We start from the raw sequence: 27,948 nt of genomic DNA on the forward strand, positions 1-27,948 counted from the left end.
GCACCCACAAGATCACTCCTCTGGCCTGTGAGTCAGAGCCACGTGCTGAACAGAAATAGACACAACTGAGATCCACTGGGTCATCAACAGGGATGCTGAGGGATCAATGTGAATGGCTGAAAACAAGCCAAAGAACTGTGCTGACAAAGGCAAGTGATGGTGAGAAGCTGGGAGGATGAAGAAGGAGCATAGACAAGAGAGGAGGGAAAAAACCACAAGTATGAAAAGAAGGTAGAAAGGTGAGAAGGCCTGAAAATGACAAACACCTGACATCAAATCAGGAAATAAGGAAAGCCTCAGGAGAGCAGTCATGGCAAAACTACAAAGATATTGAGGTCTCTGTGAGGTATTCAGGGGACTGAGGCACGGTAGGAGGTGCACAGCTGGTATTTAGATGGAGTTCCAGAAAGCAAAGTAAGATAGCAGTGGCAGGAGTCAAACACAGACACACACAGCAGCATGTCATTGGAAAGGGAATGGGTGGTGCAGGGAGGCAGAATATGGACTGGGTTCAGTGACAGCAGGTAAGCCTAATAAGAAAAAGGGAAGAGCATGATGAGAAGCCAATGAACAATGAGAACCAGAAGGCTGCAAGAGGAAAGGGTTCAGCAAAGAGCAAGAGATGACCTAATCAAAAAATATCACAAGTAGCTTAGCAGCAGTTCCACCTGTCCAGCTGCAGTGCCAGGGTATGGACTGTGCCACAGGGACTGCCCAGGAGGGCTTGTGGAGCACTTGGGAGAGTTCCTGCCTGCTAGGGAAGTGCTGGCTGCCCTCAAGAAGTGGCTGAGACCTTCCTCCCACATTTTCATCCCATGCAGCTTTTTCAATGACTTGCAGCTGGAGCAGCCTTGGTTTCCAAAGACATCATTCCTGCAGGAACATCCAGGAACAGCACTGCACACACAGCTGTGGCAACATCTTGGAAAACAGGCTGCCAGGCAATACAAGGGATCTCTGAGGTTTGTTTTAAGGAACTGAGCTCAAACTAGGCTCAGAAAATCCTAGTCCACAGTGAAAATACCATTGTGAAATACTTGTCAGGTGTGTTCCTTATCTTTCAAAATTCGTATTATTATTCATGGTCATGTAAGGAAGGTTGTTTTTTTGTCTTCAAATAACAGTCAAAACTTAAAAATACACACAACACTTCCTCCAAGAAAACCAGAGGGTGGATCTCTTAATTTACAGTATTGGACTATGAAAAATAGTACATCCAAAGTATGAAAGCAGTGTACAAAAATATAGAAAAACATAAAAATCTTTAATAAAAACAGTGAAGTTTCAGATGAACTTGATCTCTTGATGTGCTTTGCCATAATAACTAAAAACCAAACAGCAGAGTCCCTTAAAGCCCAAACAGAATTTGAGTAACAAAATAACTTTAAATTCTTAGTTATTTACAAGGTAAGGGCAGCAAGTGTTATTTTAAGGTGCAGGCAGAGAAACAAGTTCTCTTGTGGTAAGAAGTTACCTTACAAAGATCAGGTATTTATTCTAACTCTCTGGGCAGGTATTTTCACCATACCATGAAAGGTAATATTAAATAGCTAAAAGAAGTAGCTCACATTTATACAGGACAAGAGCTTTCATACACGTGAGCAGTTCACAGGCACCTCAGCTTTCTTTAAGGACATTTTGTGCCAAAGCCCTTTGCAATCACATTTCTGCACAGAAGAAACTTTCTCTTATAGCTGACCCATCCTAGCCTGCAAAACTGTATTAGAGAGCTTACTTTGCTAAAGCTGAGAATGATGGGGCATTCCACAAGAATTAACTGCCCCAAGTCCTCAAAAACAGTCCCCAAAGAAGACTGATAAATAATTGTGAATGTATATTTATGATGTCTATACTGAACCCTTCCTGGAGCTCTCATATGAAAATTTTAAGGAAAAACTGACAAGATGAAGCATTCTCAATATTCAGGTTTGGGTTTTAAGAAGTACTGCATAAAGATCAGTTACACAGCTCATCCACAGACACCCTTCCATGCATTCAGTCTTCTGCTGAAAAATAATCTTCATCTCTCACTTCTCTGTATTGCATTGAGGCCTCCCCCTCTGGTTCAAACCTGAGCATTTTTATATTCAGTCTCTCTGCAAGCTTCTGTGCTGCAAGCTTGGCTTGCATTTCCTATGTCAGACAAAAAAAGACAAGGTTAGAAAAAGTGTTCATTTGTCATTCCCATGAATAAACTAATATACTAAAATATAAACTTGACATCATCATAAGAATAAGAATAGTAGTAGTAGTAGTAGCATCATCAGTAATTCCAAAGTGGGCTTAATTAAAAGTTTTAGCAACTAGCAAAGAAATTCCAGTTTTCTTTTCACACTTGTACATAACTATGCTATTAATATTTGACTCTTTTTAATAGGAGTTGAAATTCTCCGTGTGGTAGCCCTCACCTGAGATACAGTAGTGTCAGTTTTAACAGAACACTTCTACAATAGTGTCTAATTTAAACATTAGCCTGACACTACCTGGAAAGTCAAAATCCATTATAACAGAATTTAGAAACTCAGAACCTGGATTCTTCAGACACAGAATAAATAAAGGCAAATGTAGATACTTGCATATTATAATACTGCTAGGCCTTCATTTATGCAAGGACAAAAGCTCTGTCATCACTAATAGGGAAAGTGTACATTTAAATTTCTAGTTAGAGGTGAAGTGAGTGCAATAAGGTCAGCATATTAACCCACATAGATTTTATTTAATGTAGGACTAACACTTTCAGAGAGCAATAATAGATTCTTTAATTGTATCACGAAAAGAATCAAATACAAGACAAAGTGCTTTTCCTCTAAGTCTTACCACCTCGATTCACCTTTATGCAAAGATCCCTTCATCTATTCTGTTTTGGGAGTGATCCTGGTTATATAATTTTCAGACCAGATTGTAAATTCATACCTCATAAGCTTCTTTTTGCTGTATCTGAATTGCTATGGATTCCTCTATGGATAACAGCTTGGCAGGGGAGTGGTGAAGTGGTGGCAGTCGAGCTGCTGTGATGTCATCCAAATGTTTCTTATCTCTGAGTCTCCTCTCCTCTGGAGGAACTGGAGAGCCCAACCCCCCGGGTGATCGACTGGAAGAGGAACCATGAGATGATCCACTCTGCTCTCCTGATAGTCTGGAAGACATAAAACACCTGTGCTGTGATCCAAAGTTGCATCACAAGGTTGAACAACTCCAGTTTCAAAACTTACTTTTAACACCTAAGAGTTGAAAATAAATCTGAAGTGCTATGAAAACACAGACAAATAAAAAGTAAACAGCACTCAGAGAAAACAGAATTATTTCTCCACAGAGAGACAGTATCAAAAGTTGCTTCTGACAATGAACCAAACTGGTTTGCTGATTTATTAGCAAACTGAAGTAGCAATGCTGTGGGAGTCACACAAGGTACCAACTGTTACTGCTACCAGAACAGACAACATAGACTGCAATTCTCCCAAAAGTGCAGAAAAAGCAAAACACTTCCAGCTATTAAAGTTCTACATGCTCCAGAACTGATCCAAAAGTTTTACAACTGCTTAGTAACTTTGCACCTTAGCTATGAAATTCTATGAAGATTCATGACAATTGTTTCAGATGGGTGGAATGAAACCACTGCTCAGCACTGAGATTCTGTGGCATTTAAAGCTACAGAGCCAACATATGAACCTTGTGTGTCATGAGACTTTAAATCTCTTTAATCATCACTAGAAAACAAAGCCATCATGCTTGTTCTGTACCATTTCCCATTTTATGCACATACAAAAGGTTTTTCTATGTCCCAATACTCACGCATTTGTTTTAAATTTGGGTTTTTTTATTATTGGATTCTTGGCTCTGGCCTCTAGGACTTCAATATAATGTGGTGTCTTGGGATGCTGACTTCCAAACACATTGCCCTTGTGTTTTGCCACATCCTGCTCTTTTTCCAATATTTTTTCACTGTTTTCCCCATCTGCAATTGTAACTCTTTGAAAGGCATCAACCAAGGCTTCTTTACTATTGTCCAAAGCAGCTGTACTTTCTGTCCCATCCTCAGTGTTGCTCTGGGACACTTGCTGATCACTGTTCAGGTGATTGCTTGTGGCTGACTTGGAGACATCTTCACAAAAACTATTCTGATGTTTTGTAACAGTCTTTACTTTATTATTTTTCCTCTGAGTCCTCTGATTTGTGGCATCTTCTTCTGCCTTCTTCTCCTCCTTTTCAGCAGAAGTGTCAGAAATGTCCTTAATGTTAGCGTTTTCATTAATGACTGAGGAATCTGCACTCTTCACTGTGTCCTCAGTTAGGACAACTTTCTGTTTGCTTGTGTTAATCTCCTCCTGTTTTGCTTGAAACTCCAACCTGACAGCAGATAACAGCTCAGCTGTCCTGGCTACTTCTTCCTCTTGGGAAATGGCAAGCCTCAGCTTTTCAGCAAAATCAGAGATCTTCTTACCCTTATCTGGAAGCCTAGCAATGAACTTCCTAAAACAAACAAACAAACAAACAAACAAACAATATTATAAACAATCCTATTTCAACCTGAGATACAGAAGTTTTATTAGAATAGCTCACGGGGCAGGTTTCACATTGCCACATCAGCTTTTTTACATACTAAACTTCTGAAACACAGCAAGATGCAAAGCACTTGCAGCACAGCACGACCTACCTGCTGTCAGTGAAATACACGAGCCATGAAATGGTTTGGGTGGGAAGGCACCTTGGAAATGATCTCGTTCCACCCCGTGCCACAGGCAGGGACACCTTCCCGCAGGCCAGGCTGCCCAGAGCCCCACAAAACCCTGAACTCTTGCAGGGACAGGGCAGCCACAGCTTCTGTTCCAGTGCCTCCCCACCCTCACAGGGCATAACTTCTTCCTTCTGTATCTAATCTAAACCTACTTTCTTTCATTTGAACGCGTTCCCTGCCTCGTCCCTCACGACATACTCCTGCAAATGGTTTTGCCCCATCGTTCCTGTACGCTCCCCTCAGGTTCTGCAAGGCCGCAATTAGGATACCCCAAAGCCTTCCCTTTTCCAGGCTGAACAATCCCAATCCTCCCAGTCTCTCTTCACAGGACAGGTGTCCAACCCGGTGCCCGCGGGCAGCAGAGCCACACGGCCACGTACAGCTGAGCGCTGCCCGCAGCCGCAGCGGCTGGAGCCCGGGGCTACCCGCGCCCTCCCCGGCCCCGCAGACGCCGAACGGGAGCGGGCGGTTCGTCCTCTGCCGCCTGCAAGGGGACGGGCGAATTCGGCGGGAAGCCCGGCCCGCTCCTCAGCACCCGCGCTCCGGCTGCCCTCACCGGTCGGCCAGCAGCCGCTCCTGCCGCCTCAGCATCTCGCGGAGCTCGGGCAGCGCCCGCCCGCGCAGCCCCGGAGTCCCCGCCATGGGCACCCGGCACAGCCCCGCGGGCCGACATCTTGCCGGAAGTGACGGCGCGGCGTTGGGGCCCGACCTGCTCGGAAGGCGAAGGACGGCGCGGCCCTGGGAGAGCGCTGAGGGCTGCGGCACCGCGACAGCGCTGAGGGAGGCGCTGGGGGCTGCGGCACCACGGGCCGCTCTGCCCCGCGCTGGGGACCCGCCTTCATCCTACGAGAATCGCATCAGCAGCTGGGAAAGCTGCGATGTGTGCCCTGCACGGCATGTGTGACACGTGCGGAGCAGCGGTGAAAGCCTGTGGGTTTGAGTTTGAGAGCAATCTGACACCTCTTAGCAATTTTTTGGGTCAGCTCTGCAGCAGACTCTGACTTTTCCCCCTCCCCAGAGACCAGTCTGATATTCTGTCGAAGTTTCTCGACGTCTTTTATCTGTTGCGCACTGCCTGGATCATCCGTGGAAAACCCCCTGGGGTTTTGCCTAAGATTAAGGGAAATCCCTGAGTTTTTCTCAGCGGGAGATCCCCCGCAGTTGCAGGACACAAGTTCATTGAATCGCTGCCTCTTTTAGGCAGGTTTAAGTCACGCACCTATGTTACATTTGTGCATCGTGCAAGAAGGAACACTTGGTCCTGCAGGTAGGAGAGAGTGGGGAACACGGCACGGAAACTGCTCCTGCCAGCAGGGAAATGAGAATCTAGAAGGAATAAACTCATTAGACCACTGCTCTCACAAAATGTTCAGCTGCTTTGTGACATGTACAGAAAAGCCATTTACAGAGGGTTCAATTTATGTGCTAAACTGCATAAACACAGAAAAAAAGTAAAGCAAAAAAATGAAGAGAATAAAGTGTTAATAACATGGCTTCTGGGAATCACACCTGCTCATTCTGTACTTCACTTTTAATACTGTTCACTAAGTCTGTATTTGTCCAAGTTCACTGGGAAGGAATATTGTTCATCTGTACAGTTTGGGAGTGTTAAATTTTGGAATAACATTGTCTGTTTATAGGTAGCCCACAGCTCCAGAATGATGAACAAGTAGCTGAAATTTGGAAGGTGCTGGAACAAATACATTGGTTGTGAGCAGGTTGGCAATATCTAGACACCATGCAACTGAGACAGCATCAACTTCAGTACAAACTTGAAGAAAGAAACATAGGTTTAGTATTGTAAAAGTTGTTATTTTCTGCTTTCTTCAACCTTATAAAATGTTACTTCTTTTCACCAGGAAAAGGAGCAAGAGAAACTTTTGATTGTAGGGGTTTTTTTTGGGGGCAGGAACTTCCTTTACAGTTTCTCTGCTCAGGAATATTGAGGAGGAGGAGGAGAAGAAACAAGTTACTCATACAGTGTAAATCATCCCCAAAATAACAAGAAAAATGGTATGAGTATTTAGAATTTAACTGAATAATTTTTATTGCATTTTGGGAAAAAAATAATTTCTTATCAGCATGATGCAGCTTTGTAATAATTCATTTTATTTGCCTTAAAAAACAACTCCTCCCTTAAACTTATTAAAAAAAAGAAAAAGAAAAAAGCCCCAAACACTTCAAAAGCAAATCTATATGTATTTATACCTGTCAACATACTGGGAAGCAACCATCAGATCATTGCATTGCCTACATACCACATGCCTTTACAGAATATTGTAACCTCACAGATGTTCACTTCTATGTATTTTCTCTTTAAATCAACAAGTCCATTTTTATTTTTAAAATATTCACATACCTTGAGTTGTAAATGGCTCCTGTGTCCTTCTTTTCTTGTGCTCCTTCCATGTTGTGCTTGAGGCAGGGCTGGAAGGGCCTTAACTCAGGTCTCTCTGCACTCTTCTTCTTTTACACATGCAAATAGCCCCAGGGGCTGAACAAGAATGAAGTAAAATGTAAGTGGAATGAAACTCTCAGCATGTCCATCTCCATTCTGTGGAGCAGGGAGTTCCTGTGCAGAATTACACACTTCATGCACAGAGAACTTACTTCTCATCTGTCCATATGCAGAAATGTTCAGATGTCAGATATTTAAAGCTCTCTGAAAAGCATCCGTGTCCAGCTCCCAGAATCCCATGCTGTAGGTTCAGCACCAAGCACTGCCCATCTCAACAAGATTTTATCAGGGCTTGTTGGCAATCTGAGCTGAATAAATAGGAAAGCATTATTTGAGTTAAAAACTTGACATTCTTCCTGTGAGCATTACAAACCTGTAACACTGTGACTATCGTGTTTGCACAACCTCTTCTTTAGTTGACATGTAGATTGCTTTATTTTTATAGTCTTAAAAATAAATCTCTATTATCAGTAACTGGATATAAACTGTAAATCAAGATGTGCCACAACCATCCCAGTCTCATCCTGCTGAAGCCTGGAGAGCATCATCTCAGATGGATTCAGATGTTATCTGGATGATCTGAAGCTGTTGAGATTTTTCCAAGAGCTGTGCTGCCCAGTTTTTGTTTATCCTGTGCAAGTCAACAGTTTTTTATTTCATGAAAGAGTTCATCTACTTTTGTGACTCGGCTTTGGGAGTCTTTAGCCAGGGAGTGCCTTCCTGTTCTCAGGAGCCCGTGTGCCAAAGGAAACACCGACAGGAACATCGAGGCTCCGCAGGAGCTGCTCTCCAGTCCCACATGTTTGGAACAAACAAGGTTGTGAACAGCAAGAGTCTGCAACCTTTTAAGGTAGGTTTATTTCCAAAAGACTGTTGACACAACAGAACAACAAGTTTAAATACAGTGTTTATTGCAATTTATCCTTTTCATGTCCTACATACCGGATGTATTAAAAGCATACAATGTAATACATTATTTGTACAGCATATATGAAAAGTGTATCCCAAAATACTTTCCAGAGTATCTGGAATAAATCACAAAAGAATACTTATCGTGGTACAAATGCAGTCATACAATTGACTTACATTTAGTGTACTTTCTGGGACCTTCCTATATGGCTTTTATTGCTTTTTACAGAAATTTTACTAGTTTCTAACGTGATAGTACTAATTAACTCAGTCTCAAATTGAGAAAATTTATCCAGAAGTGTTACAGTCTTTTCAGTCAGGTTTGTTATTATCTATGCTACTTTACATTACTGCTCATTTGACTGGAAAGCTCTACATTTTCATGTAACACAATGATATAAATACAGTTCCTCTCCTGTTCTTCAGTTACCAAATCTACACCAGTAGTCCAATCAAGTGATAGTCATCCGGCTCACTACATGTCAAAATGCTCTTAAAATACAGTTTTGACTTTAGTCCTTATTTGGTTTAGAAAAAAATACTGTATTTCATCAAACAGTCAAGACAAAATTTACACAGAACGCCTTTACAGTAAAAGCTTAAGGCCTTGCTGCATTCCTCGTAAAGTCTTGAGCAGATTATCATAATGTTGCCAGTCTCAGAGTTAAAAATAGCTTGCAGCATTTTCAGGAGATCCTCAGGAGTATATTAAAAGTAGAATGAACTTCCTTTGAGTCTGTGTCAAAACAGCATTTTGATACTTACCCTGCCCTCTACTACCATTCACTGAGCACCTCACAGTCATCAGGCTCTGTTTCCTGACTTCTGGCCAAAATCAGAGGGGTAAAGGATTTTCACTTTTTAAAACTTGTCAGTTAATGTCTTTTACAGCAACATGCATTTCCTTTTATCTAAAACTACCACCTTCATCCATTCATCTTAAGTTTGAAAGTAATTTTCACAAAACATGGTCCAGAATTCAAGTCCTGAATTACAGAGGGACACAGAAATGCTAAAAAACATTCTGTAAGACCTAAAGTTGTATCCCTAATGGACATTAATATACCTGTTGGGATTAGTTTTTAGTGTCTTTTTCTTCAAAAACAGATACTGTCCAAATATTTGCTGTTATCAGCCACTAGATGGAGATAAGATTTCATGGGTACAAAGCTTATCCCTGAAATCAGTTACTATTCATCTTCTTGTGTGTTCAACATTATTATTTTAAATACAGCTTTAGTAAGTGTACTTGATTTGAATAGACAGGACTGAATTGCATTAGGCTGGAGATAAAAGCAATCCCTTTGTGAAGCTCTGTGGCAAGGTGAGCACCTCCTGGGATTGACACTGCATGAAATATTGATCATACAGAACCTAAGTTGTTTGTTTTCTGTTGCAGGTACTGTAATTAGAAAGAAAAAAAATTCCTTCATTCATGTTAACAGAATTTAAATAATACATTCCTACTTCATTTTAAACTCATTAAGAGTGGAAGATGAAAACAAGATGTAAATAATACCCTATATATATATTTAAATTAGTTCAGTACTAGATACAGTCCCTCCTGCTGCTACTTTGAAGCCAAAGATAAGATTTTAAGTGGTCTGGAAAAAAAAAAAAAAATTAGTACTCAAAACCCCAAATCCTGATTCAGGATTGCTATTGTTGTTGGAATTGCAAGGACTGCTGCAGGTTGCAGTAGGCAAACTTTTGTTTAATGAAAACTCCTTCTTTGAATGGAAAAGTAAATAAATAAAGTGTCAGGGATTTTCTTACATAATTGCTACTGAAAGTGTCACCCATGGTCACTCTGTCCTGTGACTGAAGAAGTGCCAACCAGTGCCTCCGTCCAGCAAAGCAAATTCCATTATAATCTGCTCTATCCCTTACTGGTTTGAGCAGCAAACACAATATTCATCTGCCATGTGTTGAGGGAATTGTTTTAAACAGCCCAGTTCGTCTCTCCCTCCCAGACAAAGAGTGCTGGGTACAAAAGAGCTGCTCCCAGGGCAAGAGAGCCCTCAACTGCCCCAGGTCTCTGGGACAGGTGTGAGCCACCTTCACTTTGGGCAGATTTGGAGCTTCCACACAAATTCCCTGTGCAGCACAGCTACCGCTCCAGTAGTACTGACAGCAGAATGCATTAGATCTTCATTACTCAAACAGAATTACAACACAATTGAAGAAAAACAACCCAACAACTGTACAGCTATACAAGTCCTTACAGGCATTTGAAATGACACACTGCACTAGACAGCTTCTAAAGAAGCAATATTGCCTGACTGCTGCTTCGCTCAGCCTGCTGCTTCCCCATTCCCTCACAGTTAACAGCAGTAGTAACTTCAGGTACAAAGTTACCAAAGAGCTGCTTTCAGGATAAATTTAGCAAGACTCCATGCTGCTGCTCTCCTCTAAACTGATACAAACTTATCTAACCAAGCTGCAAAGGCGCAAAGATCTGCTCATATTTGGAAAGCTGGCTGAGCTGGGCTCTCAGGATGTGCTGCTCCTTGTGCTGAATTCCAGCACTCTCTTGAACGGCGTGTACGTCCTCACCGGCCTCGGGCTTTCAGGAGCTCTGTTCTCAGAGCTTGTGCTGTTCAGGAGACAAGAGAAAGCTTACAAGAGAAAGATTACAGTGTAAAGGTCAGAGTATCACACAGCTGTAATGCCATGGCAGTGAACTTGTGCCCTTGTGTTGATATTGACTGGCTAAAATTAAACTTATCAGTGCATTTGGTATGTTCCATATTTCTTTTCTACAATATTCTATAAAATTCTATATAATATTCAATAAAATTTCTTTTCTATAATTTCTTTTCTATAAATTCTTTTCTATAATATTCTTGCCACAAAGAGTATTTGATAAAAACCATGCCAGATACTGACGTGTTTACAGACCAGCATTTGCTGGTCCTCACAGTGGAATGCCCAGCAATAAAGTTATTAGGATTAAGAGTCCTGCAACAAGAAAAGATAGTGGTATTGCATTTAAGAACAAAATCATTAAGAGTAATTCCATGAAATCTAAACTGCACAGAAGTGCATTTCTTCATAGAGATAAATCTCAAAAAGAGGAAAAATATCAGATAAGTAGGGGCTGTGCTTACATATGGAGAGGCCCGAGAGAGGGCAACAAAGATAGGTTTCTATTGACAATCTGAGTGAAAAAAGTGTATTTAAGGTTCCAAAACACATGCCATTAAAATACACTCTAGGCTGAACTCCAAAATGAGTGTATTTTTAAATTATGAAGTAAATTTTAGTTTGTCTGCTGATTTCATAAGCTAATTTACATTCCTCAAACTAAACAATTCAATTTGCAGAGCGGTTACAATGAACAAGTTTAATTATTGGTAATAAAAGTAAAGTGAAGTGGTCCTCTTTATTTTACTGGTTTGCTTCCTGTTTTGCCCTTCCCCGTGGGGCCTTGTGGGGAACACTGAAGTGCAAGTGCAGAGCCCTGCTCCCAGAGCTCAGTGCCCTGCTGCAGGCTCAGGGCAGAGAAAGCAGGGGAGAAGGGGAGGCACTTTCACCCAAGCTTCCCAAAGCCAGGCTCAGAGCCACTGGCACCACACCCGGGCTTTCCAAAGCCAGGCTCAGAGCCACTGGCACCACACCCGGGCTTTCCAAAGCCAGGCTCAGAGCCACTGGCACCACACCCGGGCTTTCCAAAGCCAGGCTCAGAGCCCTGGCACCACACCGGGCTTCAAAGCCAGGCTCAGAGCCCTGGCATCACACCCGGGCTTTCCAAAGCCAGGCTCAGAGCCACTGGCACCACACCCGGGCTTTCCAAAGCCAGGCTCAGAGCCCTGGCATCACGGAGCAGCCGCAGCGTTCCGGGGCAGCCGCGGCGATGTCAGGGCGCTGTTACCCGGCAATCCTCCACCCCGGGCCTGGAATCTCCAGATTGCCGCAGCCCTTTCCTGTGGGTGTTCCCTGCTCTCCAGTGCTCCCGGTCACACCTCCGGGCACAGAGTGAAGTGTGCACGAAGCCAGGGCTGAGCAGCCCTGGGCAGAGCTGTCCCGTGTTCGCAGCGCTGCCGGCGGCCACTGCACCAGAACGTGCCACACCTCACTGTCCCCTCTCTGGCTTCTCGACTTAAATTGCATTACTGGCAATAACTATGCCCCACGAGTTTGCAGTATGCTTGCATCTTTAAGAAAAAAATAAATCCTAAACCATTAGGATTTAATGGTTAACTGCACCTAGGAGTGAAGTGCTCTTTTAAATTCCACAGTCCACTCAAAATGGTTCACTAATACAACACTGATAAGGAACATTATGAGGAATTTCCCTACAAACAAGCAGAAAAAGTAAATACCTGTATGGAAGATCACATTCTACACCAGTATCTCTGGTCTCTATATTGGTCTTTTGTTGGTTTTCCATTAAGTAGTCCAGTTTATCTTGCAATTCTTTATTCTGGGAAACAGTAATTTTCATCACATGTTTATTTTATTTATGGTAATTAAACAAGGAAATAAAATTGCACATTGCTCTCTCCCTACAAGAAACAGTGTAAAAGTATGTATTGATAAAATAAAGGAATCCTTAGTTCTGGAAAGAATATGAATTAAACCAACAGTTTTATTCATTAGCTTGTGGTCTAAGTCATTATAAAACCATTAGAAAATTGTAAGCTAAGAAACTTAGAGTGAATATTGAGACTTTATTGCACACACTTCTGACTGTATGACTGGTGTCATATGTTTGATTTCCATTTGAAGAACAGCAAATACATATAGTAATTGTACATCCAGATAGCACTGGATGACATTGGTTCAAATTAAATTGGGTTTCATAAAATAATCACAATAATGTAAATTTAAAATGTAATGCCTTACCTCACATTCTAAGAAAGAGATTTTGTCTAAAAGCTGTATTATAAATAATTCCTTTTCTTTTACTTTCTTCCTTAGCATTTCAATCTATGAAGAAAAACAAAAACATTTAGTCTGATGGGGATGGGAAAAGGAAGAGAAGGATCTAGGTATCACAGGAAGAAAACTTATTTAATATTATTGTTCAGAAACAACTGAATACCTGTAAGTATTCACAAACTGCTTTAATCCCTGGATTAGCTACCAAATTTAGTGGACTTTTACTAAAGTGAATTCATTTTGCAGAACAGCTAAACTGAAATCAAGGAACACTCAGAACAGATTCATTTTTTTCTGGCAGTCATTGCAAGAATGACCATTTCTGAATACTTTGGTCAAATCTTCCATGCATTCTCACCAGTCACTTTTTAACTCTGTATATTAAAATCAAAGCTGTGAACAAACACTAACATCCTCTTCACCAGTGTAAAATTTTTCAGCATATCTGGAAACCAATGATTAATATAAATATTCCCATCCTGCTAAAGGAGAAGGATAAAACACTCAAGGCACAATAATGAAAACAATACTCTCCCAAAAATTTACTGCTAGAAATTATAAAATATTTAAACAAAAACATACAAAACTGTGAAAAAAAAGAAGCAAAACAAATACACATATTGAACTGAAAAATGAAAAGCTGTAACACCAACTGAACTTTAATTTAGTCTCCATGAGTTTCAAGTATCACATGTCACTGACACAATGATCAGTTGTTACTTGGAAAAGCTAAAACATAAACACCATACAGTGTTTTCAGCTGAACAGTTACAGAATACAGGAGTGCTGTCATCATCCATCTTTCTCAAAATCAGGTCTTTCCTTTTTTCCCCCTTTTAAAGTCCACAGAAAAACTACACATGTCAACTTGTAGCATTTTCAGAAAATCTTAGAACATACCTCAACCTTCATATTTAATCATAACTTTGTTTAATAGTATGACTGAATTAAGTCAGTTATGTCTTCCCTGGTTCAGTAGCTTCAGTCCTGCCAATAAACTCCACTTTAGAAAAGATAAACTGTTCTCTTAGGACTTTCAAGTGGTTCTTCTCTATTAATATTCTCCTACTATGCATATAAGGAAATATTACTAACACCAATAATCAGCACCACACAAAGAAGCCCAAAGCCAAGCACAGCTGTGTGATCACACTGGCACACAGCCATTCTTGCTTGTTATTGAAAATAATCAACTCCATCCGCTGCCTAGGCTGGTTTTTATATCAAACACAAAACATTTCTGTTCCAAATAAGTGATCAAACTATCTGTCATCCAAAAGCAAGACAACTCTTGTGTTTCACATACATTTACCTTAACTTATATTCATTCTATGATAGAAAGATCCTAAGATGTGAAATAAACTGACAGTAACCATTATGTTCACCAGTATGATGTACAAATAGATTTTGCGTAAGTTAAAATTAAAGTTCTGCTTATTTTTCACATTGGCCACAGAAAGACAGCTCCCTGTGGATATTTTTGAATTATTTTAATTAGAATAGTCGGAAGGCGAAGATGAGCATGGACACCTTAAAATCTAACAGAGAATACAAAAAGGAAGACTTTGAGAAACAGCTTCCTCCCCTTCCCAAACACAGAACTGAACTGCAAAGCGACATTTTGTATTTTGGTGAGGATGCTCCAGGGAGCAGCAGACTGAAGCATACACAACAGTACCTCCAGGCTCTCTGTAACATGTTTACATAGTACCAGCCAGAACCCATTAAAACCATGCCCTTGCCCCAGAATTACACCAGATTTTTAAAATCTGCTTTTTTTTTTTTTTCTCCAGAGAATATTGTAGTATATCATCACAAGCTCTGTGTCTCAGTCTAGCAGCCAGACAGAATGGTGTGGTTAGACCATGCAGGTTACAGAATGATCAGGCTGTGAATTGTGTAACCTATATAAAACCCTTTGGTGGATCTTTAAACATTAGGAACTCAGACACAGCCACACATCCCAAATACATTTCAGGAGAAATAAATGCAGCAGTGAGGCTGCATTTGAGGTGCTAAAATGAGAGGCTGTTGGAGCACCAGGAAAAATGTCCTGCAGTCCTGCTCCCTAGACACAGCAGAGCTCCCTGTGAGGCCACTGCAGAAGGAAAGCAGGAATTCTGCACCCCCAGACACATGGCCAAACAGCTGCCTCAGCAGCCACTGCAGGCCAAGGGCTGAAACAAGTGTCCTGACACAGATGACACATTCCAGCACAGTAATTTACTATAAAAATAAGTTTATTTACTGGATAAGGACTTGAGTACACATCATCTTATGCCATTAACATCAGGAACGAAAAAGCTGATTTGATTAATCCTTGAGAGGGTATGTCACAGGGAACCAGGAAAAACAGGAATAACTCTAAGAGATTATATTAATATATTAATATATTATTATATTAATTTTTAAAACCCCACAAATCCACATCTTGAGAATTTCTTTGTTTCTAGAAGCTGCATAAAGCAAGAGAACATCTAGCAGGTGTCAGAGTAACAGATTTTGACTTTGGGTTGAATACAAGATAAGAAGGAGAAGAGGAGAAGCAAGATGGGTCAAACACAGCACTCAACTCCAGGCCTGAGTGGTGGCCAGAACAGTCAGAAACAAGTCAAAGACTCTCAAATTCCATGGACTGACTCTTGTATCCAAGCAATTCCTGGACTGATTTCAGTATAAAATTATCATCAAGATGTTCCTATGTTTTCTTTGGTCAATGCTCATGGTCTATAATCCGCCTCACCATTGCTGCTGTGTCTGCAGACTTCAAGAGTTTCTGCTCACTGAACTCAGCAACTTTATCCCAAACCTGGCTTTTGCACAACTACCCTCTCAAATTTCTTCATAATTTTCTACAAGCACTATTCAGGCTCTCTCTGCCAACCTTCTCCAGAAATGTCCAGACAGACTTTCCCTAGCCCTTAATTCTTGACCTGACATTGTTAGAACTCCACATTCCTACCTGTATTTCTGTAAGCTTCCTGTCTACATTAAGCACTCAAACAAAACTGGCAACCTACTCAGAAATATCAGTTACACTTATGACCTGCTCATTCCTTTCAAAACAGTTCTGCCAACAGTACTAGTGTGACTTTAGCAACTCTGGGCCACACAGTCACCCTTCTTCCTACTACTGCATTCTCTCTTACCTCCCCAACCCACTGTATCCATCGTTCCTGCTTTCCCTTCTCCAGCTGGGAGACATCTGACTATTCCAAAGCTGGGGAGAGAAAAGCTACAAGGCCCAAGCTGCAGTTTGTAATTTATCTGGTGTGCCAGCAATGCTGTGCTCTCAGCCCTTCAGCCACCCCACCTCAATCCCTGGCACTTCCCTGCTGGGCAGAGAAGGGGCACTGAATCTCTCCCCATCCTGGCACAATCCATGAAGTTCCTGCCAGTGGTGCTGGGTGTGCAGCTTGCATTTCACATACCCACTGCAATTTCCAGTGATCTGAATCAGCATGCAAGGTCCAACATGGAATGTGAATCATCCTGAATTTATCCACTGACTCAGGATTAATATGGTGGCTGACTTCTTTTTTAGATCTCTCATCCTTGTTTCTGCCCTACTGCTGTCACCACCTCTATGCTTTTGCCTCCTTCAGAAAACCTGAGGTCATTTCTCAAACTGCCTCAGTCTTCAGATTGTCACTTTTTCTTGCTGCATCTCCCAGAAAATTCAATTCTTCTTGTCCATCCCATTGATGAAGATCTCTTTATTTCTCATTTCTGCTTCTTATAGATTCTCCAAATACCAAACAATTGTCAAGGTACTTGAATGGGCTGTGTAAATACTAAACTTTGCTTCCCTAAGATGCAAAGTGAGATAAAAGAGTCAACAGCATTAAACTGATCTCATGGACAGAATACCTAAGAAGAACAGTCAAGAGAAGAGTCGGAGAACTGCAAGACCTAAACGAAAGAGTCTGTAAAGAAATGCTGGATATGTGACCAATGGTATTAGAATGAAAAGTCAACAGAATTACAAAGCTATTAAAGCAGAAGGAAAAAGCATCTTGAGAGAAAAGCAAAATTGTTTTTAAATGTAGAGCCTTTATAAAGAAGGCCTGAAATAGGAAACTATTTTATTCTATGTAACTCAGATACAGATTTGGAGGCATTAAACTATACAGTGATCTGCTTGATTGGAACAGATCCATCTATTAGGTAAACTCAGTCACCATTTACCACTTAACAGTATTATCCATTAGTTTAAAATATTTACCAGCATATAGTTTTAATATATATAAGTATCGTATTATTCAAGTATACCTTTATTTTCCTTATTCATCCACTATTAATGTACTGGGCATCAGTAACACCAATACAGAGAAACGAACAAATTAGTCAGAAATATGACTGCACAGGACAAACAGATGCTACACAGCATGCACAAAACAAGACAGACAAGACATTGCAACATCAGCCTGAGCTCGCAGAGGTAAGTTCTGTACAAGGAGAACAGGATTTTCCTCAGTCCTGTATTTCACTGGACCTTAACTGGTATTTATGAGAGGCTAGACAAGAGCTGAAACTTTTTCAGGGAGCATAATACAGTGAATAGGAATGAGCACCTTTGCCTTTTAATCCTCCTTAAATCACATGAACAACTTACCCACTTAAACTTACACTTCGTATTTTAAACCTCACATTGCATTTACAGAAGAAGTAACTGACTGATTTAGGTTAATGCACCAACGTAGAGACCTTCCTAAATGAATGAGCTCCATGAACACATTATCCAGGGGTTGATGTCCATGTACTGCTAAAGCAGGGGCTGACATGTCCTAATGAGTTACAGACATTGGCTCATTGTGTGCACATCAACCCACCTCGTTAAGCATTACCTTAGCAATGGGCAAGTTTCTAATTTGTGACTTGGCCTGGCAATTCCCAGCTGAAAGTGCTGATGTTGTGCATATATAAACCCTCTCACCAAATACCAGCAGTGATTCTACTTCTGCCAACAGATAAGCATTGTACTGCTTGCTCAAGTCCACTGAGGAATGCCAAACACTTGTACTGGGGAAGGGGGGAGGAGGGTGTGGGAAGTTATTCATGTTCTGTCCTTTATCTTCTTCCTCCAAGATCACAAGGTGTGTTTCTCTTTCTACATTTCTTGTTCTGCATTTTTGTTGTTGTTTCATTTTTATGGCAGGTACTGTGGAATGCAGATCTTGGTTAATGAAAGTTTGGCATCTGTTGTTGGTAATTCCATCTTCTCCTCCTTCTCTGTGGTTTCTCTTACATGACCTTGAAACTGTTCTTCCATATTAAAAGAGGGAAATTTCACCATATATCTGAAGTTGGAGTGTCTTGATACAGATGTTTAAGTCTTTTTTGGAAAAATTTCTTCTTTTTATACCCCATTTGTGCAATACAAAGTCTCTTCTGTATTTGGGATATCATTTGCTCATTAGCACTGTGTCCATTCATGCAAGTATCCTCCCCGACAGAACAGGAGACAGCTTCTCCCTGGTGTCTGGTCACCATTTATTATCCAAGGAATCTGAGACTAAAGTTGGAGAACAGCTCATGGGCCATGACCTAGAGACAGTTCAATTCAGTTGTTAGGGGAATTTCGTGTGAAATCTAAGTTTTGTAGGTAATTTCTTGGCATGAGATCAAATATCCTTTTTTCTTCAGATCCCTTCAGAACAGCTTCCTATATCTGCATCAACCCCCTTGCCTTGCTTATAAAATGTAAATGCTAATTTCCTTCCCTCCTCTGCTTCTCAACAATGAAACAACATTACATATAAAATAAGCTTACTGTGCAATGAAATTGCAATGCATTTCAAAGTGAATTGCATAAATCTCAAAACTAAACCTCTCTTAAATCTCTCCAGGTTTGAAATTGAGATCAAGCTACAAAATAATTATATTGCTAATTTAAAATCTATGTTTTGTATTTCATTTTTCTTACATGAAAGTCTCATTTCCTACAGTGGCACAGACAGGATGAACTGGTTGACCCATCAGATAGATACTTAGAAGAGAAGCTTTTACCCCTCTCACAGAACAAGAGCAATTTCAGCCCTGAAGGGAACAGTGTGGTAGCAGCTTCCCATGCCCTCCCATGGTGCCTCTGTGCCTGCATCTGCCTGCCCAGCCCCATCTCTGCAGGGAAACTCCTCAGTGGAAGGGCCTGAAGTCTGTGTGCCTCTGCCTTTCACCTGTGAGTCTCCCTGCAAATTCTTCCTCTCATCAAACTGTCTTTTACCTGGATTGCCTTTGGTCTATCCAGCCATACTTTAAGACAGCTACAAAGGCAAGGGCTAAAAAATCTGAGCCTTGGGTGACCCACTCTGGCCATCTGTCTCTCCTCACTTGTTTTTTGAAAGCCTGTGATATAAAAATAGTATGACAAAAGGGCTGGGTTTTCTAAACACCTGCAAAATGCAAGTCCTGCACTTTTAACTGCCAGCACTGCATTTAAAGCATACTACACTAAGCTGTGAACAAATAGATTTGTTTAACAAACAAGTTCAACACAGGGATAAATCTGTCAGCCATAAATCATCTGCAATCTCTCTCTAATGAGAACATGAGGCTTTAAGACTATGCAGGATAACTTTCTGCTCAGCTGGTGGACTAATGAGCAGCAATTTTTGCTCTCACAGAAAAGAATCCCAATGAGGATGAAAAATGTGTGTGCATGAGAGCTAACACACAGAGGTGTTGAAGGTCACCAACTCCAGAAAATTTCCATTTTATTTCTTGCGTTTATTTTTCTTCTGAAAGGTATTTTCTAGGCTTCTATTTAATTTATGACTGCTTTGACTGGATCAAGTTGGAAAAGATTCTATTAATGCCTGAGATGGAAGGATTTCTTTTCAGAGGAAAAAAAATAGAAGCAATTTTTTTTTTTTTGCTAAGGAGTATGAGCACACTGAATTGTGAGTGTCCTCCTCTGCCTGGGCTCAATTCCCTGGATCACATAACCATTGCATTCAGTACCAACATGATGAGATCTATGAAGAGGAAGGTGTTAATGCTCTTTACCTCCATGGCCTCCTACATCTGATGCTTCTCTGGCAGCATCCCCTTTCATGCCTAAGTTAGAACTGACCACCACCTCCTAACACATTTTTAAATGCCATCAAAATAGCACCAGAGGTGTTAAGAGTTGCCTACTGCATCACAAAACTCCATTCTAAAGCTTCTCTTTCACTCCCTCCTGGCTGCTTGCTGTTCTTTTCCAGAATGCCCTGCATCTGTGATTTGCAAACGATCCGTCCTCTTTCCCAGAAACGGTTTAAGAGCAATCTACTCCATGATTTTTTCCAGCCACGAGATTCATCTCAGTACTTGTCCAATTTTGACAGCTCTCCGTACGAGTTTGAAGCAGTATATCTTGTTTGTTCAGCATCCCTTTGAAGTGATGTTCATTTCTCCAATTTCTCTGAATTGGAGATGGTAACAGCATAAACTTGTTGTGATTTACACTGGAAGAGTAAAGCCCTTATTTATACTTCAAACTGGTGTCCAATATATGAAGATTAATTGTAAATTAAGCTCATCCTGTAGTCAAGCAAGTTTAGGCTTTGTCACCTAGCAGCTCAAACTGTAGCCCTGTTTCAGCTTCAATTTCTGCTGATAATTTTAACTACTTCCTTTCCTTCCACTTCTCTGCTGAGTTTCCCAGGTTAGCCTGTTCTCACTCTATTGACTGCCACAGAGAAGCCAAGTGTTTTAGAAAGAAGCTTTCTAGCTTTTGAATCATTTGGTTATTCTTTCTCAATTATTTAAATGCAAGTTATCAATATCATTATAATACCTTCATAAAACCTAAGATGGCAAGTTACTTCACAGATACCAGCCATGAAAATAGTGCAATGAGTAACAGGGCAGGTTTTCATTACACTTTTCTTGATATTCCTTGCCATTACATTCTGCAATCAGTTAAATTTAGTGTAGGGAGGATGTGTGTTTAAATATACCCTGATGAACATGTCTTCCGGGACTTAAATAGTAGTGCAATCTTCCATATTTGCTCTAGCAGATATTTTTAGTGCTGCTGCTCACTAGTTTTCAACCTAACTTCAGAACAGACTCTTCAGATAGCATTCCTTTTCAATATTTTTGTTGCCAACTTTTTAGCTTCTATGGCATAGTTAGCAAGTGTTTGCTTAAAATGAGCCAAAAAATACTTCTCTAATATTATGAAAAGCACAAAATCATGAAAAGCACCACATGCTTGGATAGTTGAGGACATATATATCTGCTTGGATAGTTGAGGACATACATATCTGCAATGTTTTTTCTCTTGCCCCATGGTGAACAGCTACGCCTCTCTACATTATTAAAACTGCTATTTTTAGGCCTTTAATTAAGAGTCTAGTTTAAAACAGGGCATGCCAACTATATTTTGGATATTTTCTCAAACACAGTACAAACACAAGCAACAAATAGCACAAAATTAAGAAACAAAGCCCCAGACATTAAATGCCTGATGTATTTGGTATCACCTGACCTGATCAAACTTCTGGTAGAGGAGTCTTTAGCTAGCTCACTAGTGAAAATATAGATGTAGCTACACAGGTGTTCATGCAGAAGGAAGCTGAATTAAAATAAAAATTAAAACACACAGGGTCTAAAGGAAAGAGCAAAAATATCTCCCCTATGGCTAGGTGGCAGTAAAGACTCATAGAGGTTTAACTGAATCTGAAAAGCAGGCAGTCAGACAGCAGTTAAAAGCAGACATGTTTGACAATTAATAGTGACTTGGTCACCTAACATTCGTTAAATAGGATAATCAGATGGTCTAGAAGGGCTTTCTGTGTATATGAAGGCACCAGCAGAGATACATTACAAGTAATTAGCAAGCTAAACTTACCCATTAAATCTAATATTAATGGAATCATAATCATTGGCTCAAGAATTATATGTGGTTTTATTCCAAAATAAAACATAGAGCTGAAAGGACTTGTTATACCGATGCAGCCCACTAGAGGTCAAGTTACAACCAGAAGTTTAAAATATATTTAGTAATAAAGGGCAAAATTTAGGCCACCATCCTCATGTATTACTAGATTCATTCAGGGTGCCACATATATTATAAATCCTTCAGAAAAATCTCTGGTGTACAGAGATACAAAGCAGATTAAATAATTGTTCCCATAATCAATTATATCATTGTTCTCATAATCCATTAATTAGATGGATTGGATTATTGGACTGGAGAAACTTTCTTTATTAAAATACCATGGTATGAAGACTGTAAATTCTGTTTTAGACCAGCTAGGATGCTTAAACACAGTGATAATGGTGAACTAAACTAAAACCAAAACCTCAAGACTTGATATGTCTGATACAACAGAAGAACTTCAATCCCTCTGTGTAAAAGACACTAGCATCACACATCTGATCATACAGAAGGGCTGTATCAGAACCTTATAAAACTAAGCATATGTAAATACATGTAAATACAAATGCAGAAAGAATGCCTTAGATTTGAGTGGTTTCTAAACATTTGATATCTTGAGTGTATATGTCCAGATACAAATCAAAAGTATCTCATGAGCACCCATCGTCTGTGCAGTAGGAGGCTCATCTAATAGAGCTGTCGGCTTCGTAAAGCTCCAATTTAAACTTATCTATTTCCTATGTCATTCTTCCCACTTGGACAAACAGAAATGTTTGCAATTACAGCCTTCTGACCACAGAGCAGTTTCCTGACACATAGGTAGCCTGTAACCTAAAGCATCTATCCAGCAAAATTCCACTTAAAATTTTACAGGAAATGGCAGTAGCTAAGACAATGTCCCCATACCAGGGTAAGAAGAGATGAGCAGTGAAAACCTGTACTTGTTCACCTATTTCTGTGAGGAATCATATTAAACAAACAAAAAAAAGCCCTAAGCAAAACCTCCCAAAACCAGAAGAACAAAGCACTAAAGGTCAGCTTTTGCCTTCCATTTCTGTACAGGAAGGGGACCGTTAATGACTACACTGCATCATATCAGAGGTACCCTCTGAGCTGGAAGTTGTGTTGCATTTCCTGAACACCCATGAAGAGGTACAGAACTAGTGTCAGCCTAAAGATCACAGTATATAACCCACAGCCACTGCATTAAACTGCTTTCATCTACTCTTTCTGCTTCACTGGCTCCAGATGCTTAACTCAACTTCCACTGGAACAAAGGTGGCAGAAGGCAACTACACAAAGAACACAGTTCTCTTTGGATTATGTACTAAAAGAATCAGTGCTCCCCAAAGACTCTGGGTTGTTTTACTACATCTCACCTCCTCAACCATATGCTTGACTTTCTTCTGCTGGCAGTGGACCATGTCATCCAGATGCTTGATCCGCTCTCTCAAGCTGGCTGCTACCTCCTCCAAATGCTGTGACCTGGCAAAACATGCAAGGATCAAGCCTGTAAGTGGGGAGCTATGCAGTATAAGCAGAACAAGAACAACCCTTACAATCCACCATAAATCAGGACAGGCAAGTCAAATTGCACTGACAGATGTCAAATTGTCCAAAGTACATTTTAATGTGATCTTAGTCCAAGTGGCTGTCCCCACCCAAGTTATCTCACCTTTGTCTTGCATACTGACATGCTTACTCAGAGCCTGAAGTGCTGACAATTAAACAATGTGACAAAACGCATCTCAAGGTGTGTTTCCCTTTAGTGAAAGGCTTTTACACAACTAGACCTTCAGCTTCAGAGAGACACATTTAGCCTGACTTACTACTACCTGCAAATATTTTGGAAATGTGAGCTAAACAAAAGCCAGGAAGCAGGTTTGCTTTCAAAGCTGTCTTACTGCAGGGGAGCCTTGAGTCAAGAATTTGGCAGAGCTGCCAACAGCAGTAGAATGCTAACTGGAATAGTATTAACTCCTCAGCAGTCAGCAGGAATGCTATGAATGGTTTAAATTTGTCCATACAACTCTTCAGACAGATTCTCCATTTCTTCAAATCTGTTTAATACAGAAAGTGAACTCCCACAGAACTCCTGCCACAAGTTGGTTTGGCAGCTTGTCAGAAAAGTAGCTGTAGAATATGCAAGGAAACCAGAGTGAAGCTTTTCTGTAAGTTTTTGTCTCTTTGGCCATGGGAGTCTCCATTTTTATCTGCATGTCCAATTCTTAAATTTTGTCAAAGAAAGCAATTTCTTGCTTACAAAATAAACTGCTGTACTCCTAGGTTCAGGACTGGACAGAATCTGAGAATGGAGGAAGGAAATCAAAAACATAAAGCCTTTTTTCATCTTGGTCTGTGCACAGCAGAAAATAAAACTGTTAAAGCTGCAAATAGAAAAACCATTCTAAGACAAAGCAGCAGATGGCAAACTGTAAGACGTGATTCCAGTGAATGACTGAATTGTATCCTGTTTCCCACAAAAGAGTCTCTATTAACAGTGAAGTACTCTGCAGAAATGTAACTGCAGCACTTTGACAAGGACTCAAAAAATTCAAAGCATTGCTGCAGGTTTTTCAGTTGTGTGTATTAACATCTCATAAAACTTTATATTTTAATTGCAATTGTAGCACATATTTTGTATCTCATTGGAAGACTCAGGATCTTAAGCATTGACAGCAACGGAGAAATGGAACAGACGTCCTTCCGAAGGTGGAGCTTGAGCGTCTGATAAGGTTCAGACAGGTAAAGACAACTTAAGAATAAACCAGCATCATCTGAACACAGATTCATCGCTTGCATGGCATAGATTGCAACTGTGAGCTTGCCTGCATTGCACAAATTCCTGCCTGAACACTGCCTTTACCCTTTTACTGCAGAGTAACTTTTCACACTGAAAAGGATTCACTGAAGCAAGAAGTGTCTGTGTTATTCAGAGGTAAAGGAAAACAGCAATTATCTTTCATCTCCATATTCTATGTTGTATGTGAGCGACATCTGTTCATTTGAAGTTATTATTTTAACAGGCTGCTGTGAAAAGCCATTCTTACTCTGAAACCAGAGAAGCTGATCACAGATCAATACAAGGCACTGAGAAGCTCTCAGTAGGGACCTCCTTTCATGTTTATGCTTCCCAAAGAACAGCAGGAAGCCCAAAACCTTAACACTTAATTTCTGGGTGCCACAGAACCATAAGTAGTAATCAAGTACTATAATTCAGTCTCTGGTTATAATTCATCTTTACCCACTGAAGCAGTGTCATACAAATCTTTGAGTTTAGCTAGTGAAAGTATTCATAGTCAGGATCATACTCTTCTGAATTTGGGAATGCACATTTAAGAAAAATGACAGATATGTCATAGCTTGTTCCACCTACAATGGACTCCACACATTTGCACACAACTTTTCAGAAAACATGCATGAAGGTGGTCATTCTTGCAAAAAATAATTGTCTTGATATTTTACATGTCAATAAACCTACATTCAGATGGACAATCCCCACCAGACTGCAGTTTTAAAGTTAGAAAAGGCAAAATTCAGATGTCCACAAAAACAAAAAAACCCACGTTTCCTAGCAATAGCAGAAGTTCCACAGGCAAGTTATATCTCACCTTTCACTGTCAGAGCTGTTTTCAGATTTTGCTCCAGATATTTGTAGTTCATTTAATTCAAGTTGTTTTTTCAGCTGGTGACGTTCCTAAACAAGAAAAGTTATCATTCAGTTCTCCATGTATCAAAATGTAAAGGCTTCACAAAGCATATTTCATTGCAATTCAAAACATCATTTGTGAAATTAAAATAGAAACTGATTAAACAAAATTCATGCATTTCCTATAGCCAAGGAGGACAGAATACATAATAATAAAATCATTTTCCCAGTGATGCATGGAAACAAGATTGGTTTTCAATTTCCTATATGAAGATGTAGAGCTGTACTTGAAACTGATTTTTTTTTCAATAAAAAGATGAGTCATCAAAATATTTAATTACATAAAGTCAAATTGTTCACATCATCACTCCAAAAAGATCTCCCAATCCAAGGCTGAGCTAAAAGATACTTCTGCATTTTCTTCCCCCAGAGTATCCCTGTTTATTTTTAAGTGCCCACCAGTACAGTGCTTGTGAAGATCTGTGAGGAGTTAAGGTCTGAGTCAAACAAGTTAACAGAGAAGTGTGTGTTATCCACCTTGATGGGATTCAGCCTCACTGGGTGAGTATGAGCCAGGTAAGAGCAGATTAAAGAACTAAAGTGAAGGAACTCCTCTGTACTTGTGAACTGTATGCAATCCTACATTCACTGCATAATACTTAAAAGCTGTAGGCTGAAGCCCAGATGAAGTTAATGGAGCCACTAGAGGGGCTATTATTAGGTTGAGTAATTTCTCAGTGTAATCATTAATTCTACTAATGGATTTGCAAGCATTAGACAAAAGGGACTCAATGCACATTAGACTAACCACTCAAGCCAAAAAGACTGGCTTATAAAAATCTATTTCTCAGTAGATACTGATATTTAATATGTACTACAATAAAGTGAAATTAGTGAAAAAATCCACTTCATTGGAAAGAGCAGAGGATTGTACTCCCTCCCCTGACTAAAACACTCTCTGCTCCTGTATTAGAGATAGTGAGGCATGAATCTTTAAAGATGAGATGCCAGCTATTGAATGAAAGGAGAAATGCCAAAGTACATCCAAGACCATTTCACAGTCACTGCAGCCAAGGCTGCCCTTGAGCTTCACATTCCCCAGCAGCCCCTCCTTGTTGGTGAGAACAAGGTCTAGAACAGCACCTCTCCTCACTGGCTCCTCTATCAACTGGAGAAGGAAGTTATCATCAACACATTCCAGGAACCTGGATTGCTTCTGCTCTGCTTTGTTGTCCCTCCAAATGATGTCAGGGTGGTTGAAAATCCCCATGAGGACCAGGGCTTGTGAACAAGAGGCTGCTCCCATTGTCTGTAAAGGGCCTCATCCTTCCAGTCTTCCTGGCTGGTAGCCCCCCACTCTGATGTCACCTGTCCCTGCCCTCCCTTTAATTCTGACCCTGTAGGTTCTTCATCAGCTTCTAACCCATCCCCAGACAGAGCTCTGTGCACTCCATGGACCTACCACAGCAACACTGCTAAGAGACTCTGGGTCATTTATGATTATTACTTGATTAGGCTTAAGACACCTTGCACACTGAAGAGACACTGAATGGTTTTTAAATTCTCTCTTTAAAATAATGGTTCATTTCCTATATAAATGCTGCCCTGTAAGAACCACCAGGAAGAGAGAACCACCTCCTCATCACAGGGTGTCTATGGCAGTCCAGGTGCATTTACTGATCGAATACAGTAACAAGATGCAAACAGCAATGGTATGTCACTGAGCAGAGAGCTGAGCAGCAGAACAATAACATCTGGAATTTCCTCCATGCACTTGGTGCATTTCCTGTCAAGGCAGCAGTCAGCTCTCCTACCTCTTCCATGCGTTCAATCAGCCGGTCCAGCTCACCAATTCTCTGGTCTTTCTCCTGTATGCTTGTTTCTGTAATCTGCATCTTCTTGTTTGCCTCTTCAATAGCCTTCAGAAGCCGATTTGTTTCCTCCTAAAACAAGAACATTTACAGTCACATTAGAATCTAAGGTATTAATGAGGAATAGTTCTTCTTCTTTTTGGCTCTAGGGCCAGGCTAACAGCTCTTAAAGAGCTCAAAGCTTTTCACTACACCTGCTCAGAAATCTGGAAGAGTTATGACTCTGAGAGTGAATTATATACAGCAAAAGATTGGGGGTACTTTGAAATACACAGGTATTACTAAAGCATCATTGTGACAATCCAAGAGAAACTTTTACCCATTTCTTAGATAGCTTATTTCCCTTCCCTTTCCTCAAGGATGCTGTTAAATAACAGCATGAAAAAAATATGCTGCTGCAAAAGACAGCTTGGCCACCATAGCTGGCCATGTTCAACTTTGTACTTTCCTTACATGTAAAGCAATATGAATAAAAAGGAGCATCTATCTTCAATCTCCATCATTATCTGACTCTAGAATTTTAAAAAATGCAACAACTGACTGCTCATAGAAAGGTTTAACTTGGGGGTGGAG

General features: G+C 40.4%; 1 protein-coding gene across 4 annotated transcripts in view; it reads right to left on the minus strand.

Moving 5' to 3' along the window:
* Nucleotides 1-1,853: 1,853 nt before the first annotated feature.
* The window catches only part of MYZAP (myocardial zonula adherens protein), a 52,983-nt gene continuing 26,888 nt past the window's right edge, over nt 1,854-27,948 (minus strand). For 2 of the 4 annotated variants that reach the window (XM_030955492.1, XM_030955493.1), the window contains exons 8-13: nt 27,319-27,447; nt 25,467-25,552; nt 23,235-23,340; nt 12,951-13,034; nt 12,428-12,528; nt 10,596-10,698 (exon numbers count right to left, since the gene is read on the minus strand). In XM_030955492.1, coding sequence (XP_030811352.1) covers nt 10,596-10,698; nt 12,428-12,528; nt 12,951-13,034; nt 23,235-23,340; nt 25,467-25,552; nt 27,319-27,447 — 609 coding nt within the window. Of the gene's footprint in view, nt 2,134-2,913; nt 3,137-3,792; nt 4,471-8,132; nt 10,699-12,427; nt 12,529-12,950; nt 13,035-23,234; nt 23,341-25,466; nt 25,553-27,318; nt 27,448-27,948 lie in introns of those variants that run through there. The other 2 variants (XM_030955494.1, XM_030955491.1) reach the window with 2 other exon arrangements.

The sequence above is a fragment of the Camarhynchus parvulus genome, chromosome 10 (genome assembly GCF_901933205.1).
Source record: "Camarhynchus parvulus chromosome 10, STF_HiC, whole genome shotgun sequence".
Lineage (NCBI taxonomy): Eukaryota > Metazoa > Chordata > Aves > Passeriformes > Thraupidae > Camarhynchus > Camarhynchus parvulus.